The sequence below is a fragment of the Podarcis bocagei genome, assembly GCF_964188305.1.
Source record: "Podarcis bocagei genome assembly, chromosome: 9".
NCBI lineage: Eukaryota > Metazoa > Chordata > Lepidosauria > Squamata > Lacertidae > Podarcis > Podarcis bocagei.
The window spans coordinates 2,874,338-2,892,222 of NC_138134.1; the positions used below are offsets into that span (position 1 = coordinate 2,874,338).

General features: G+C 44.5%; 1 protein-coding gene across 5 annotated transcripts in view; it reads right to left on the reverse strand.

The window, feature by feature from the left end:
* The window catches only part of UBE2Q2 (ubiquitin conjugating enzyme E2 Q2), a 49,599-nt gene that overhangs the window by 1,723 nt on the left and 29,991 nt on the right, over positions 1-17,885 (reverse strand). For 3 of the 5 annotated variants that reach the window (XM_081207866.1, XM_081207863.1, XM_081207862.1), the window contains 6 exons: positions 12,082-12,142; positions 10,292-10,382; positions 9,989-10,047; positions 4,398-4,446; positions 2,231-2,326; positions 1,338-1,413 (listed from right to left, as the gene is read on the reverse strand). In XM_081207866.1, coding sequence (XP_081063992.1) covers positions 1,338-1,413; positions 2,231-2,326; positions 4,398-4,446; positions 9,989-10,047; positions 10,292-10,382; positions 12,082-12,142 — 432 coding nt within the window. The remainder of the gene's footprint in view (positions 1-1,337; positions 1,414-2,230; positions 2,327-4,397; positions 4,447-9,988; positions 10,048-10,291; positions 10,383-12,081; positions 12,143-17,885) is intronic. The other 2 variants (XM_081207865.1, XM_081207864.1) reach the window with 1 other exon arrangement.

Genomic DNA, 17,885 nt, shown 5'->3' on the forward strand with positions numbered 1-17,885 from the left:
GGCATTAAGAAATGTGCAGCAGTGGTGGCAACACCCATTTTGTAATTGTACACGTGCTTAATAACTATATAATATACCATGATACTTGGTTGAAGCACCAGTGCAGACAGGTGTTCTGAGCATCCACATAAGACAACATGAGTTGTTTAATGTGTTTCAGTCTACATATAAATAACTCGGTGCTTAGGAATCCAGTTCTGCAACTGGAAGATATTATGCAAAAACCAGCAACATTTGGAAACAACTTACTTGATGGACTCTCCTAATGAGCAAACATGCAAGCAAAGAATTATCAACCCACCTGTATATTAAAAGGTAAAGGTACCCCTGACTGTTAGGTCCAGTTGCGAACGACTGGGGTTGTGGCGCTCATCTAGCTCTATAGGCTGAGGGAGGCAGCATTTGTCCACAGTTTTTCCGGGTCATGTGACCAGCATGACTAAGCCGCTTCTGGTGAAACCAGAGCAGTGCATGGAAACGCTGTTTACCTTCCCACCAGAGTGGTACCTATTTATCTACTTGCACTTTGACGTGCTTTCGAACTGCTAGGTGGGAAGGAGCAGGGACCGAGCAACGGGAGCTCACCCCGTCGTGGGGATTCGAACCGCCGACCTTCTGATCGGCAAGCCCTAGGCTCAGTGGTTTAGACCACAGTGCCACCTGTGTCCCCTACCTTTATATTACCAGTATCTAATACCAGGACCAGGACCAGTCTTAAGGGGGCTCTCAGTACGGTGCCACTGATGGGCCTCCAGCTCCCCCCAGTGTTGCACTTTGGAGAAGCTAAATGGCAGCTGGCTGTCACAGATGGGAACAGAGAGGTGGCACCACGGCCTGCTCAATACTGAAATGGCTGTCCGGGAGCCTGGCAAGGAGAGTGGTAGGGTGGCACAGCTGGGTTGGGCCAGCGTGAGGGGCCCTGGGACAACTGTCAACCACTAGCACTAGGCCTGATAGGATCTACAATGAAACCAAATCAAAACTACAATTCATTATTAGAAAGGTAAATTTTAACTTCTTTCCTCCACTTCTTTAATTCACTAGACCTCCCCAAAAAGTGTGACCTTAAATTGCTGCCCGACCAGTCTACTGAGATCAATTAGCTGATCTAATTTTCAGATTAAACCTTGGTGGGGGTTGCAATTATATTTATGTATCAGGGAAGTAGGAGTTAAGTTATGACCAACTTCCCAACACACTATTACACTGTTTACAGAACCAGACTATGCGCAGCTCTGGATGCCTGCGAAAAACATGCATATGGGGAGCGGAGTGGCTTCTCTCCTCTGACGTTATACTTACACAACTATGTGTTTTACCATAGCATGCATACATACCATACATACCATTTTTCTCATGTAACTGTACTAGAGATTTATAGGATTGCTGTGCTCTTGCTAGGTTATATTGGTTCTGAAAGAAAGAGATGAATGGTTGAAGTACATATCCCAAGCATGACAGAGTAGTTCTGACTCAGCCTGGATGCATGCTGGTTAGTTTTTACGCTGCTGGTGACAGGCTCTCCCCACAGTCTGTTTAAAGAGTTTTTCTTCCCCGACTTCCCAACTGGTGGGATCCTGGGGGACATAAACGTTGCTTGGAATGGTTAAGTTCCCTGAACAGGGGGTTGCCTCTTCTGCAATAAGCCCCATCTAAAAACCGCCAAAGCCCAACAACCATTCTTCAGCACACATTACATTATTTCACAGGTATGGGGTTGCAGTCAACTAGCCAAGAAAATATTGCCAACTGAGTGCCTGTTTTGATAATTTACTGTGGGTCACACACACATTCATACCAGGGTAGTCTAACACGTGGCGCTCATAGCCTTTTTTGGTTGCCCCAGGCACGGCAGGGAGCAAGAAGCAGCTCCTGGGGCAGCAGTTGCCTTGAGAAAGAGGCAGGAGGGCTCTGACAGGGTCCTTGAGGCTCCCCACCTCCCTCCCCAAGCCTAGTTAGTGCTTTTCCAGCTTTGAAAAAAAGGGCCAATCAGGCTGAGCTTAATTCATAACCACAGCCTCCCATGTTGTTCTTGCTGCGTTGGAGGCACGAAAGTGACCTCTCTGGGGCGCAAGTCCTGGGCCCAGGTGACACAACCCCCCTCTTGGCCTTGCTGCTGATGTGGTCCAAAGGAAAGGAAAGCAAGACATTTGGCCCCAGGACTGCTCTTACACTAGCTGTTCTACCACAATACATGAACAGCAGAAAAAGAATCCTGGCGTGTATTTACCTTATTTGCTCCAAATTGTACTCTGGCTTTTCCTTTGACTAATGTGGCATTGATCTGCATGATGACAGATTCTGTTGAATAGGCACTACTCCAACCCTGAACAAAAAAGAAAAGAAAATTCCAGAATAGGATTGCATTTTGTCCGCTTGTCTTGCAGAAAACATTCAATCCCAAACAGACCTCTCTACACTAAACCAGGTTAATTTGGGTTGATGTTCTAACTTTTGAAAATGGCAATTATTTGCCACAAGAGGAGAAAATATGAAATAGGAGTACATTACAGGGGAGCAAGGAAGAGTAAAAGTCAAAGTTTCCTGGCAAGGCAAAAAATAAAATCGTAAGCACATGTCTCCAAATGCCATGAAAATTCATAACAATTACAATGTTTGTTTAATAAATTAAAAACATATTCAGATCTCATTACTTATAGCTGGAAAGAAAGATTTACTGTGACACAGTCTAGTGTTCTGGTCTATCTTTCTAATTGTTTTCAGCTACTTTGCTTTGATTAGTTTGTATTTTAAACTGTTTTTGTTTTAATTATTTTTATTTGTCTTTAACCAATTTTAAATTGTGTTTAAATTCAGGACTGTTATTGGGATGTGCCTGGGAAAAGGGGAGCGGGGGGGGACCAATCACAATGGTTCAGGGTAGGGAGAGGTATGGGGCAGGAGGTAGGGCAGGCCAGGTAAGGGGCACAATCGCAGGCAGTTGGCAACTGTGTCGTGTGCCAGCCCCTCCTCCAACCTGAGGAACTGTGCTTGTCATATCAGCCTGCCTGGTCTGCAGCTGCTGTTGCTGAATGCCAGCATGAATGAATGCAGCTCGAAGCATTATCCAGTTGTGGATAAGGAAGCCCATCTGGTCTGTATCACTGATGCCTGGGTGGGTGAGCAGGGTGCTCTCACCCAGTTGTCCCCATCAGGCCAGACTTGAGGGTCAGGGAGGGAGAACTGCTGTGGTGTAAAGAAATTCTCTCACTGTCCAGTTGCCGGGGGCAGAATCTAGAGTGTGTGTTCCAGGCGTTGGGCAATAGGGACAGAATCGGGATTCTGCTGGTTTACTGCCAACCTTCCTGCTCAGCAGTTTCCCTGCCTGAGCTGACAGAGCTGATGTTGAGGACTCTCAGACGGTTGGTTCTGAGGGACCCATGCCAAGGTGACTGGCTCTGCGGTGGCTCAGGACTTCATGGCTGCCATGATAACCATGGGACTGTCTCAACGTGTCACCAGGCCAAAGCAGGTGGGAGGCCACACTCTGAACGTTGTTTTTTCCACTGGGCAGGAACAGGGTGCTCTGAAAGGGGGGGGGTATTGACCCTTGTCATGGTCCAGTCACTTCCTGTTGAGGCTTTCAGCATTCTTTCCCTTCTGCAGAGGTGGGGACCCATGAGGATGGTCTGTCCTTGGAGGCTGATGGATGCAATGGGTTTCCAGGTGGCTTGGGGGGATTTTGCAGCTGATATAACTGGCGCTCCTGTTGAAGCCCTGGGCAATCTCGGGAATATATGAATGGCTCAGGCCATTGACATGATCAGCTTGACTGCTCTCTCCCACTTCGTGGAGCCCATTTGACTCCCTGGTAACCTCCAGAGCTTAGGGTGATTAAACAAGTTGGGAGACAGCTCAAACAACTGGAGGAAAGATCTGGCTGCATCATCGAGCTTACCTAAGTAGCAGTGAAGGCAGCAAAGAAGGCATCGAAGGTGGACAAAATGCTTGGATTGGTCAGGGCATTGTGGACTCTTGTCCCTCTTGGCTGATAAAAACTAGCAGGGAGGGGACAGCTGGCTGGTGATTAATGCCTCCTTGTAAGAAAGGGCGGTCTCTGCCTGCTTGAGGGAGGCAGTGGTAAAACCACTCTTCAAGAAACCACCTCTTGATTCAGAAAATCTAAGTAACTACTGGCCAGTGCTAATCTCCCATTCTTGAGCGAGTGGTCGTGGACCCAATTCAGGCACTCTTGGAGGTAACTGATTTTCTAGATTCATTTCAATCAAGGTATAGGCCCAGTTTGGCACAGAAACTGCTTTAGTAGCCCTGTAAGATGCCATTCTGAGTCAGCTGGACATTATAAGAATTTGGAAATGGGGGTCTGTTCAACCAGCTGCAGAGGACTTCCATAGGAGCAGACAAATCTGGAGCAAGACTTTTGATTCTGCATGTACCTGTTTAGTAAGCAGCTCCATGCATAATGCACCTCCACCGAGAACATACCTGCAGGACAGAAAAGCAAGTTTAGAGTATGATTTTCAGTAAGACCTTGGAAAGACTAACATATTAATTATGAGACAAGCATTTGTGTACTAGAATCATATTCAACAGAAGGGTTATTCTGAGTTGTACAATCTGGATCTTCCCAGCACTGTTTTGTCTGCTTATGTCATTCAGATGGGAGCCAGCCATTTAGACAGCACGCTCAGACAAGGAGTATTAAAAAGGTTAAATTTTGGTGAGCCAAAGTCAAGATGTCCTCATTGGCTTGGTCTATTGGAATTATTCTGGACACAAAGCAACAAAAGCTCGTGAATGTACAAATGAGAAGCTATGTGAACTCAAAGCATCAAACTCAAAAACAGACTACCCGTGAGACCAGGTGAGGCAGGTGTAGAGCTTCCATCTCCCCTTCTACCCTGGCAGGGAGGAGGGTGCCATTTTGTGGTTTGCCTCAGATGCCAAAATGCCTTGGGCCAGGCCCTGGCTTTAAACCCCTTTGGCATCAGCTCTATAATCAGCCCTGATGTAACTGAAAGAGTTAGCCAACTGTGCATAATCACTGTGCACTCACTGTTTTGATATCACTGTTCTGACAACAATCCAGTCCTCATTTTAGTGCATTTTATTACTGTTACACTTTGCTGTTCTCTTTGTCAGCGGCTTAGAAAATACAACAAAGGAAACATTTAAAAACAATCACCACTTTTAACCTTTGTTCACTTCCCTCCAACTGGAGTAGAAAATTAGCACAGTCGTCTTTGGTTAATCTCTCACATGATTTATTCTGAAGTTATACATGTCAGAGAGTCAAGAGTGGAAGGGCTATCAGATCAACCTCCCCCCCCCCCCCCCCGGCCACGACCACCAGGTACAAAATGTATGCAAACAGCCCACAAAGGAAAGCCACTTTACTAAATGATGGCCCAGTTCAGATGCAAGAGGAAATCATGGCTTCCCATCATGCGAACAAATCTAGAGCTTAGTCCCCCTTAAAATGTGTGTGTGTGTTTATTGAGGCTTTCAATTAAGTACTGACAACAGATAATGTAAGAAAATATTAACATAAATAAGGACATAAGCGGAAACATAAAATGAATACAAACATTTCTTCTTTCATTGGCAACCTGGAAGCAAAGTTCTTAACCCAAGGTTAAGAAGGGGTGGCTAACAACTGGGAGGGGTGGCTAACACCCCAGAGGACAGGATCACACTTCAAAACGACCTTGACAGATTAGAGAACTGGGCCAAAACAAACAAGATGAATTTTAACAGGGAGAAATGTAAAGTATTGCACTTGGGCAAAAAAAATGAGAGGCACAAATACAAGATGGGGGACACCTGGCTTGAGAGCAGTACATGTGAAAAGGATCTAGGAGTCTTGGTTGACCACAAACTTGACATGAGCCAACAGTGTGACGCGGCAGCTAAAAAAGCCAATGCAATTCTGGGCTGCATCAATAGGAGTATAGCATCTAGATCAAGGGAAGTAATAGTGCCACTGTATTCTGCTCTGGTCAGACCTCACCTGGAGTACTGTGTCCAGTTCTGGGCACCACAGTTCAAGAAGGACACTGACAAACTGGAACGTGTCCAGAGGAGGGCAACCAAAATGGTCAAAGGCCTGGAAACGATGCCTTATGAGGAACGGCTAAGGGAGCTGGGCATGTTTAGCCTGGAGAAGAGGAGGTTAAGGGGTGATATGATAGCCATGTTCAAATATATAAAAGGATGTCACATAGAGGAGGGAGAAAGGTTGTTTTCTGCTGCTCAAGAGAAGCGGACACGGAGCAATGGATTCAAACTACAAGAAAGAAGATTCCACCTAAACATTCGGAAGAACTTCCTGACAGTAAGAGCTGTTCGACAGTGGAATTTGCTGCCAAGGAGTGTGGTGGAGTCTCCTACTTTGGAGGTCTTTAAGCAGAGGCTTGACAACCATATGTCAGGAGTGCTCTGATGGTGTTTCCTGCTTGGCAGGGGGTTGGACTCGATGGCCCTTGTGGTCTCTTCCAGCTCTATGATTCTATGATTCTATGATTCTAAGGTAATATTTCTGGGTTAGCAGAGTCTGTAACCTGAAGCATCTGTAACCCGAGGTACCACTGTAAAGAGAAATGGAGGCTTGCTTAAAACTGGACATTGTTGAAGAGGAGTCCATTCACATGAAAGGTGACAGGTTGCCAAGACCCCTCTTTTGTGGCTGAAGTATCAGAAGCAGCTGTTCCACTTTTAAGCAAACCTCCATTTCTCTTTACAGTGGTACCTCAGGTTACAGGCGCTTCAGGTTACAGACTCCACTAACCCAGAAATAGTACCTCGTGTTAAGAACTGTTTCAGGATGAGAACAGAAATCGCAGTGTGGCAGCAGCGGGAGGCCTCATTAGCTAAAGTGGTACCTCAGGTTAAGAACAGTTTCAGGTTAAGAACAGACCTCCGGAACGAATTAAGTTCTTAACCCGAGGTCCCACTGTATATCAGATTTTGCAAAACTGGTTTGTTTAAACTCTGGATATGGAGGACAGTCTAGGCTCAAAACCATGCTTTCAGACTTAAAGGGGGAAGCAGAAGCTTCTGATCTCCTCCTAGAAGCCCAGCAGAAAAAGGAGGCAGTGGGATTGTGAGACTGAGGGTCACTGCAGCTCATTCACATAACAGGAAGCCATGTTGTCCTGTTACATCTGAACCAAGTCAGAGTTTAGATCATGCTTGAATTTTTTCAAGTGACACGGCTGTGCTTTTGGCATCTCTGTGACCAGAGAAACTGGTCACCAAAACATCCATCATTATGCCTCTGCTTTAGCAACTGCAGTGAAGACTGGCCTCATTATGTTCACGGTGTCATGTGTGAATGTGGGGGAAGGGGGCAAACCTTCTCTCAGAGTCAGCTGGCTGGGAGGTATGAACCAAAGTTGGAAGGAAGCAAGACAAAAACCAACTCCAGGTGGTCCTTACAGGAAACTGACAGTCATGCTAAAGTCAGAACAGTATCCAAGGTTTCCAGTAGGAGGCAAGACAAGGCGGGAGCGGGGACAGGTCACAACGCATGGGAACTGAATTTGTGCACCTGAGCGATAAAGCTGTCAACTCTTGGCACACGCATCAGAACTGATATGGACAGCAATGCAAAACAAACCATTTCTGCCAAGCTTGTGTATGAAAGTAGCAATCGAGAGATTGGGGGCTTTAAGTTTTATTCTTCCAGCCAATTGCTGGATCCTTCCTTGGGCAAAGAGGCATCATCACTAAAGTCTGGTGCCACCATTCTCCAAAACCTTTAAATGTCAAACAAACACGGAGCTTTGCTTTGATAGCAACTCTTCTCACACAGCCGTGGGAACCACTGCTGCTCTTCTCACACCCACACATCCCCCTATCAGCTGGTGGCTTTGGAGAGGTCAGCCTCACGCAGTTTCTCAGCCAACAGCTGGAACTCTGCCCTCCCTCTACTATTCCCAACAAGTCTGTGGGAAGGTGCAGAAGACCCAAAGGCAGCTCCTTTTGATTCCTAGAGCTCCATGATGTTGAAATGGGGATGGGGAATCATGCAAAGGTGCATAGCTTGCTGGACAAGGGAAGTCCCAAGGCTCTATGACACGGAGTACTTGCAACGGAGATCCAGTGACAAAAAGACTACAGAACTGGTACAGGCTGTACCATGGCCTTAGCTAGCCCACCATTAAAGATGAAGAAATATCAAGGCCAACACTGCTCCTGGCACTGTGCCATTTGAGAAAGCAAGTATGGAGATCTCATGTCTGCATGCCCTCAGCCGCCCCATGCAAATTCCTTCTGCAAAGGAGATTAATGGACATGCTAGCTTCCCAAAGGCACAGGGCTTGACACAGTAGAAGTGCATGAGCTTGCAACTCAATTCCCCTCCGCCCTCGGTTTATGAAGTGGCATAGTCCTTATAGGGGTGAATTCTTGTCAGCTTCACTGACGGCAAAGTGGTCGGTCTGTTACTTTACGCTGACCTCCCCACAAGAAGACCAGTGTCACAAACATGGTCTCTCCCTGTCCCTGCCCCCACCCGTTTTATCTGCCAATTTCACTTGTGGGTTTGCAGCGTGAGTGTCACCCAACGAGCTTCAAGGCTACAGGGGATTTGAGTGTGGGGTCTCCCAGGACAGAGAGAAGGTCACCACTTTTTCACCTAACACTAGAAGGTGGAGCATCCAAAGAAGCTAACTGCTGGGAGCGTTAGGATAGACAAAACCGCAAACCACAGTTACAGCTCTTGAACTGGCTGCTGCACAATGTGGTGATGGCTACTAGCTAATATGCCTTTAGAAGAGGACTAAGGTAATCTGAATACAAATCATGATGCCTAGATGCCTCAGAATACCAACAGCATGAGAAAGCCACTGCCCTCATGTCTTGTTTGCAAGCTTTTCAGAAGCATCTGCATGGCCACTGGGAAAAAAAGAGGCTTGACAAGACAGCCCTTTGGTCTGATCTAGCACAACTCTTATTACACCACAAGCAGTATGAGCCAATGCACCCTGCCTATGGCTGCTGCAAAAAAGGAGAATGTGCTCAACACCCGCTCCAGCCTCTCAAAAGGCACAAGCACAGCAAGGGAACATTAATTAAAACTCTGGAGAGAAGAGGGCTGGTGTAGAAGCAACACATTTTAAAAGAGAGATTAATGTAAGTCAGCCTCATCTTCTTCTCCTCATTGCAGGCAAGTGAGGTGACTTAAAGTAACCTGGTCCTGAGTGGGTACCTTATGGGCTGCTTTTTCCTACATGAACCAGCCTGGAAGGAGAGTCAGTCACTGGAGGTCCTGTATGTTTTACCCCACCCTTGGAAGAGAGGCAAGTGGCTTTCCTAGGGTTGCACTCCCAGCTGTAAAACTCCCTCCCAAATGGTTTTTATTGTTGCCCTCAGTGCCACATGATTGAATAACTGCTCATAGGCATCCTGGCTTTAGTTTTTCTGGTGCTCCTGGTGTTCTTTTTTTGGTATTGCTGTTTTAAATTATCTAGATTTGATATTGCTGTACAATTGCTGTTTCAGGATATTTGTAAGCTGCCTTGAATGCATTTGTAGGGTGGAAATACAGTATTCCATTAAAACAACAGTTCTAGTTAGCTGATTGCAGTATTTGGGAGCTCATGACCAGGACTTGTAAACAGGGGTGTTTTGAGGGGGAGGTTGGGGTGCTGTCTCATGGGGTACATAGGACTAAGAGACATGGATGGCAAGGGAGCTGCTGCAGTGACCTGCAACAGCTGTACCATGCTTGTCTTCCTGTCCAAGAATGTGCACGGTGGGGTTAGACTAGATGACCCTCATGGTCCCTTCCAACGCTATGATTCTAACAAGAACACTTATCCTGGTAGAGCCAAGTTAGGAAACCTCCTAGGTCACTGCTGTCTATGACAGATGTCTGCACTGCATAAGACTTCCAGTGCAACATCAGGTGGCCACAGAACCATGTGCTAAAACATAACTCCCCAAATGTTAATGTAACAGCTTTGTGATTTATTCTTAAGAAACACTGTGTGTGTGTGTGTGTGTTAAAAAAACCAACACCTACCCGCCAGTGAGCACAGGAGAGACCACTCTCACAAATGGAGGATCAAAGGGAAAGTTATCCTAAGAACAAAAAAAGTAAATCCAAAAGTCAAAAACTTTCTAAATTTGATGCCCTGTTGCAAATACGTCATTCTGAAGTCCTATATTTTAATTATTTTTATTTGCAATATGGGATTGTATCCAACCAAGTTCTACTCAAAGTAGACTCAATAAAATTAAAGAACATAATTCTCGTTAACTATTTGCTTTGGATTTACATACCAATGAAAATTTTTTCACACACTGGATACTATTTTCCTCTTACCTTAAAAGAGAAGTTGAGCAAAATATATTCTACACCTTCTTTTTCTTTTAAGACTTGAAGATCACTATGCAAAGGGCTGTCAGGATCAACCCTACCAATGGAGAATGAGGAAAAGCAGAAGGATTGAGTCGCTCAGTTCTGAGTGGTTGTCACTACCTTTCGCAAACAACTAGGCCGTGCCATGCTGAGTGAAGCATTTCCTTCAGAATGAAAGGCCAGCTGTTTACAGGGTGTGGCTCACCTGCAGTTAAGGGTCCTAATGAACACCCTGGCTGCAGGCAAGTGTTTCTCTGGAGGGCAGTGCTGGAGTCATCAGAGAATAGGGAATATTCCTGCACATCAGCTGCAGACTTAGGAGTCTTGAGGAACAGATTCCATATCCTAAGACTCTCTGTTTCACAGGAATCTCAAAGAATGTATGACTTAATAAAAAAAAAAAATGCCCACCAAGTCTCTAGGCTTTGCATTCTTAAAGATGGATGTGAATTAAACAGTTTAAAATTTTTATTTTCTTTATGTTTCGGTGCATATTTTTTAAACTGTTTTTGGAAGAATTCTTTCTTGAGAACAGTTTATAAACCTGTTAGATAAATAGCAAGCAGTTTGAAATGCTCCTTATGTATTTATTGAAATGTATAAGGAACAGTTTGTAGCCTTGGGGAGGAGGAAGGGGTTTTGGGGTGAGGAGAAGAATAGATGAGATACAGCATTCAGGGCTGCTGCGCCTTGTTTAGCACCTCTTGTATGAATAAAAACAAGGTTTAGAAAATATACAGTGGTACCTCAGTTTTCAAACAGCTTAGTTCCCGAACAACTCAGAACTCGAATGCTGCAAACCCGGAAGTAGGTGTTCCGGTTTTTTAACTTTGCCCCAGAAGCCGAACGTGCTCCTGAGCTTCTGTTTTCACTGTTGCGCAGCTAATTTGAGTCCTTCGCATAGTAATTAAGGCTTTTTTCATCCCATTTTACCTTTGTGCAGCAAATTTAAGTCTCTCTCCCCCCCCCCATCGTAATAAAGGCCTTTGTCATTCCGTTTGTATCCTTGAGCACCTAATTTAAGGCCTGCCCCTACCATAATTAAAGCCTTCTGTTTCTGATTGCAGTGTTCTGAGGTGATATTTGGTGCTTTTGTTTTTGCTATTTTTTGCTTTTTTGTGTGGCTTTTTCATTTTTGTGACTGTGGCTTGTTTTTCATTTTATGATTGATTGATTGATTGTGTGACTGTGGAAATGGATAAAAGCCCCCCCAATCCAAACAATGACTATCATCAGTGCAGGCAAGAAAAAAATAATTTTAATTTTTATCACCTACAATACTGTCTTATTTATTTTATAGTACAGAACATTGATTATTGCTTTCATTTTATAAATCAATTATCTTGTTAGATTGTAAAAAGTTTTGGAACAGACTTGTGGAGCTAATTAAATTTGAGAATTAAAGGTACCACTGTACACTGCGTCACAATGGGGACTGATTTACTTTACACAGGAAGGAATGCCTCTCCTGCAAGAGTATCAGCCCTCTGCAGTTTTATAAGCACTTAAAAGTCTGTTTTTTAAAAGAGATGCACTGGCTAATCAAGTGACCTAGCCAATTAGATCTACAAAAAAGTCTAGAGTGACAACCCTAACCTTAAGCAAATATGCTAACCTGCAACATAGTATACAACTTTCCTAGGTGCGGACATCAAATTATCATCATCATGCACCTTCATCCACCAACCCAGCTATCCATCAATAGCAAAACCACTGATTTAGCACAGTGTTGGGGTGGGGAAAAGTCAACTTACCTTAGAAGTTTTACATGCCAGTCATATAGGCTGTCATTTACAAGTTCCACTGAATAAATCCCTGCAGAAAATGGAAATGAAAAGGGTTGCTTGCTTCCGTTGTTACTAGAAAACACACCCACACCCAAACCCAAGATAGCGATCTGGAACTCCACAAAGGTTGAATGCAAAGAGATGCTGAGTTCTGAATGAGCAAGGTCCTCTCTTTTCCTCCGCAGCACAGAGCTGTTTGGAGGAAAGCAGAACTTCACAAATAAGAGCAATCCTACCTTTGTCACTGAGGGCAAAATTATATCTTGCTCCTACATGGCGCTCCCAATGCCCTCCATTACAAGACTGGCTGGCTCCACATGTGCCTAGCTTCAGAAAACCTACAGCATCTGTTTTGACACTATTTACAGTACCATGAATTATATGTGCCTGGACAACCTCTTGCAGCCTTTTTCCACGGCAAGTTAGGGTTTCCATGACTCTTTCCCCACCTTTCCTCCACAAACTCTCCTCTATTTTGCAGCAGAAATTCACACCAGGGAAACCTCCTGCTGCAGGAAAGAACAGCTTGTAGAGAATGTCTCAGGGAAAGAGCTTATTGATTCATTCTACTTGCACCTTCAGTAAAAATAATAACAGCAGCAACTGCGCACCTACTGAATGACTGCGCCTTCTCCCAGCTGATCTGCACAGCAGACACATCAGCTGAGGTTCCTGGGGCAGCACCTGCTGCTGAATGAGGCAATAAGCATAGAGAAAACCCCCAAGAATGTATTTTTAAAACGAGTGAATTCTGTGGCTTTCAAAATGCCACACACAAATATGTGGAAGATAAAGCAAGTAAAAAGGCCAGGAAAATCCCATTCAGTTTCTTTCCTGCATTTGTATTAATAGAAGAAGCTACAAAATTTAGTTTATGCAGTCTTTCCAGAGCCAAACAGTCTATGTTGCCAGCCCCAACTAAAGAAGAAAGTCCTGGAGAGATGCTCTCTCTAGAGGCAAATCTCCTAGCTAGTTTAAAATGACTTACAAATAATAAAAAGGGGGGTCTTAGCAGAACGAGTTGCGATTATGATGCGAAAAGTAGGCAGGCCTCTCTCTGCCTGCTCAAGCAATAATAATAATATCTGGGAGCCATTCAGAGTGGCTGGGGAAACCCAGCCAGATGGGCGGGGGTATAAATAGATAAATAATTAATACCCCGCCCATCTGGCTGGGTTTCCCCAGCCACTCTGAATGGCTCCCAACAGAATTAAAAGCACAATAAAACATCAAACTTTAAAAACCTCCCTGAACAGGGCTGCCTTCAGGTGTCAAGGAAGTAACTATCTGACTTTTAGAAGACATCTGATGGGAGGGCGTTCCAAAGGGCTGGCACCACTACTGAGAAGGCCCTCTGCCTGGTTCCCTGTAACCTCACTTCTCACGGTGAGGGAACCACCAGAAGGCCCTCGGCGCTGGACCTCAGTGTCCGGGCTGGAGACGCTTCTTCAGGTATACAGGACTGAGGCCGTTTAGGGCTTTAAAGGTCAACACCAACACTTTGAATTGTTCTCAGAAACGTACTGGGAGCCAAAGTAGGTCTTTCAAGACCGGTGTTATGTGGTCTTGGTAGCTGCTCCATCACCAGTGTAGCTGCCACATTCTGGATTAGCTGGAAGTTTCTGGGTCACCTTCAAAGGTAGCCCCACATAGAGCACATTGCAGGAGTCCAAGAGGGAGATAACCAGAGCAAGGGGCTGCTAGGTTCCCTGAGTGAAGAACGGGTTACAAATGCATAGAAGAAGGCCGTGATTCAGGAGCAGCACTTGCAGTTCTTGCCAGTGCCATCATGCCTTACAGTTGTAAGCTGCCTTTTCTGATCTCAGGTTCTGTTGGCCTTAGTAGAACACAAGATTACACTTGGGGCGAGGAGAAGAGTTTGGGAAGGGAGTTTCTGTAAAACTAAGTTTCCCCTAACAACTGGTTAAGGATTAAAGGAAACAGAGTTGCAGAGGCATCGAGTGGTTGAAAGATTATTTAAAGAAATGAAGGATTTTGTCTATGTAAGATTGCACTGGTTCATCCCACACCCACCCAAACAAATGACTGCAGCAGGCCTCCTTGAACAGGCATGGCATTCCCCCCCCCCAATGATTTTTATTAATGTTCCAAATTTTAAACAAATAAACAACAAATTAATTCAAAGGGCAGGCATAGGATTAAGGGAGGTGCAAGATCAGGCCAGGCAGCCGAACCACCAGTCTATACATATAATGGTCCACTATGCAAATGATCAGCAGACAACTCCCTTGTTTGTGGGTTTGATGCCATCTTTTGAACTTAAAAGAATGTTTGCATCTACCTTTTCACAAGAATGTTTGCATCTATCTTTTCACACTCACCTAGGTGCTCTAGAGCAGGGATGGGAATTCTGTGGCCCTCCAGCTGATGTTGGGCTCCCAATTCCCATCAGCCCCAAACTATATCTGGAGGGACACAGGTTCCCCATCTCAGCTATAGAGGGAAGAGCAGATTTGTGGCCAAGGTGGGAAAATGGATTGAGAACTTTAGTGGAGGTGGGATGCCAGAAGCACTCCTGTATTTTTAATTAGGCTGGCCAGGCCCCTAAAAACAAGAATCCTTCCATTTTGTGAATATTTCACTGTTATCTCCAGCTCAGCTCAGACTGCAGTCTGAAGATGAAGCAGCTGGATACTGTCAAAATGCACAGCTGATAGAATCTCCACTCTCAAGCCACTTCTATTCCAAGGTGCACTGGTTCATATGGGGGCCTTTCGTAAGAGCAAATACAACACAACACTACCTCGGGATTACTAGCTAGCTAACTGTGTGTCAAGAGCTTATATCTATAGATAGCAAACACCCTGGCACTGATTAAGAATGCCGCCTCTTAAGGATGCGTTCTTTCTAGCACGGATAGGAAATTCCCCAGACATGAAATGAAACCAGGAACAACCCAGGAAGCACAAGTACCATGCAAGCCTTATTAAAAGCAGATGCAATGCATTTGGATAGTCTTTATTCCAGAGCTAGACACATTTAAGTCGAAAACTAGAGAGAGTACCTTTCAACATCCCTACCTGAACCAGACTTGTGGGATAGACCAGTTTGTTTTTTAATAATCGCAAGAGGATCATCAACTAAAATCACATGCAGAAACAGCAAGTGGGCAAAGTCAGGTGCAAAAATATTGCGCAAGGAACTGCGGCATTGCCTCCTGTGTCCCATAACACACTGGGATGAATAAACTCACACTCCTGCCACACAAAAACCCACTCCTGGGTTTCCCCCAAGCTGCCTTCATTTAAGTAGAATGAAGGGGTGAGGGAGCAACCATGTGTTCTTGCTGTTGTCAAACAGCTGGGAGTAAAAAAACCAAAACCCTTCTCAGAACCATCCAGTAATCCAAAACTTTTGCTGCCTTGGGGGCTTTGCACATGTATCCACACCCTCCTGAGTTTCCCATGGAATGTCTGTTCCTCCAATCACATAGCCCTTTTATATAGCACAGTTGCCCCTTGTGCCAGGCTGAAGGGCTGGACATGTTTCCGGTTTTGAGATGCCACACCAATGAAGCACTTGAGATCCTCCAGCCCTGCCTAGAATGTTCTCACCAGTCACAACTATCATACCAGGCTTGCTTCCATAAAACAGGTCTCACCCTTTTTAATGCAAAATTTGAACAACTTCTATGACAGAATAGTGCAGAAGGCAGAACTGGGATTCAATATGACCTTAACAAATTGGAGAACTGGGCCAAAACTAACAAAATAAATTTGAATAGGCACAAATGTCAGGTTCCACACTTAGACAGGAAGGACCAGCTGCACAAATGTAAGATTGGGGGGGGGGTACCCAGTTGGTACACATGAAAAGGATCTAGGTGCCTTAGTGAACCACAAACTTAACATGAGTCAACAGTATGATGCAGCAGCAAAAAAAGCTAATGCTATTCTAGGCTGCATCAACACTAGTATAGTGTCCCAATCAAGGGAAGTAATAATACCACTCTATCCTGCCTTGGCCAGACCACACCTGGAATACTATGTTCAATTTTGGGCACCACAAATTAGGAATACTATTGGCAAGCTGAAATGTGTGCAGCGAAGGGCAACCAAGATGATCAAGGGTCTGGAAACCATGTGGAAAGGTTGAGGGAACTGGGTATGTTTGGCCTGGAAAGGAGGAGAGGAGATCTGATAGCCATCTTCAAATAACTCAAGGGCTATCCCATTGGAAATGGAGCAAGCCTGTTTTCTCCTCCTCTGGAGGGTGGGACCCGAACCCATGGCTTCAAGTTACAATAAAGGGGATTCCAACTCAACATCAGGAAGAACATCCAGCAGTGGAACAGGACTCAATTGGAAGGTGGTGACTATTTCCTTAGAAGTTTTAAAGCAGAGGCTGGATGGTCCTCTGTCCTGGATGCTTGAGCTGAGATTCCTGCATTGCAGGGGGCTGGACTAGATGACCCAACTTGGGGTTATTTCCAACTTTACAATTCCATGATTTTATGACAGGCAGGGTCCCTCGGGAGAATCCTGGCTCCTTTTAAGGCTTATAAAAAAACTTTCTTAATTTAAAGGGTTTTTAAGTTTCTAAATCCCGCAGAGACGTACAATCCCTGAAAGCAATGCCATTATATAAGTTATAGCAACCTTTCCCCCCACTCTTCTACTCCCATTTCATATCTCTTGTTAATAAAATCTTAGAACAAGTGTTCGAATCTAATATAAGAAATTAAAGCCACCTACAAACATGAATCATATTTCAAAGAGTAATTTTTTTAAAATGGGCGCAATTAATTTAAATTACCTTTTTGTCAATATCCATTAAGAAGACTCAAAGCTCAATTCAATAAATCCAAGTATTACTCTACAAAAGCCTCTCCTTCTTTCCGTATCTTCAGAGGGCTGCACTTTCCAGTTATTCTGGCTACCCTTTTCGGGCTACCTAAGGTATCTAACTGTGGGAAATGCAATAGGGATAATACTTCTCTAAAACATATGTTATTTCATTGTCCTATACTGACATATTTTTGGCAGAAGGTAACTGTAATCATCAACAGAACTGTACGGAACAACCTTACATTTACAGAGCAAAGTATCCTCTTGAATATTTTCAAGCACATGGAACCCTACGAAAGGACAATATGAGTGGACTCTCCGTGCCCTGACCACAGCTAAAAGACGGATACTGAAGAATTGGAAAAATAATAATGCTGCTCCCTTCTACGATTGGATTGGGGACTTATACAAACTCGCCACGTAAGAACAACTTGCATCTAAACACAGACTTGCCATGGACAAATTCAATGATATTTGGAATCCATTCTTACAAATAGTGTAATAGGTTAAGATCTGGTGGAGTACAATAACAACTTTGTGAAGTATACAGTTTTGGGTTTCCCCCCTGCCCCCTTTATTTCTCCTTCTACACGGGGGCTGTTTCTCTTTCTCTCTTTTATTTATGTCTCATCATGTTTAGTGCACATACAAGTATGTACTTTTTGAACTTTCAGTAAAGATGTCTGGATAAAATTTAAAAAATCTAGCTACCCTTTTTATAAGTTAAGGTAGCCACCCAATTCAAACTTTCATAGAAGCGCAAAAGTCAAGGCCAGTTTTTGACAGCCTCTGGGAACCCTTGTGATATTTCTGCAGCTGCAAGGACACACTCAGATGTATACATCTTTGCCAGCACCAAATGCCTGGTTTTGTGCTCAATATTAACACCCTATGAATGCCACTGAGGCTCCTAGACACAGCCTGACCTTGTGAAAAAATCACTACTGAAAAAAGCCTTAAAAC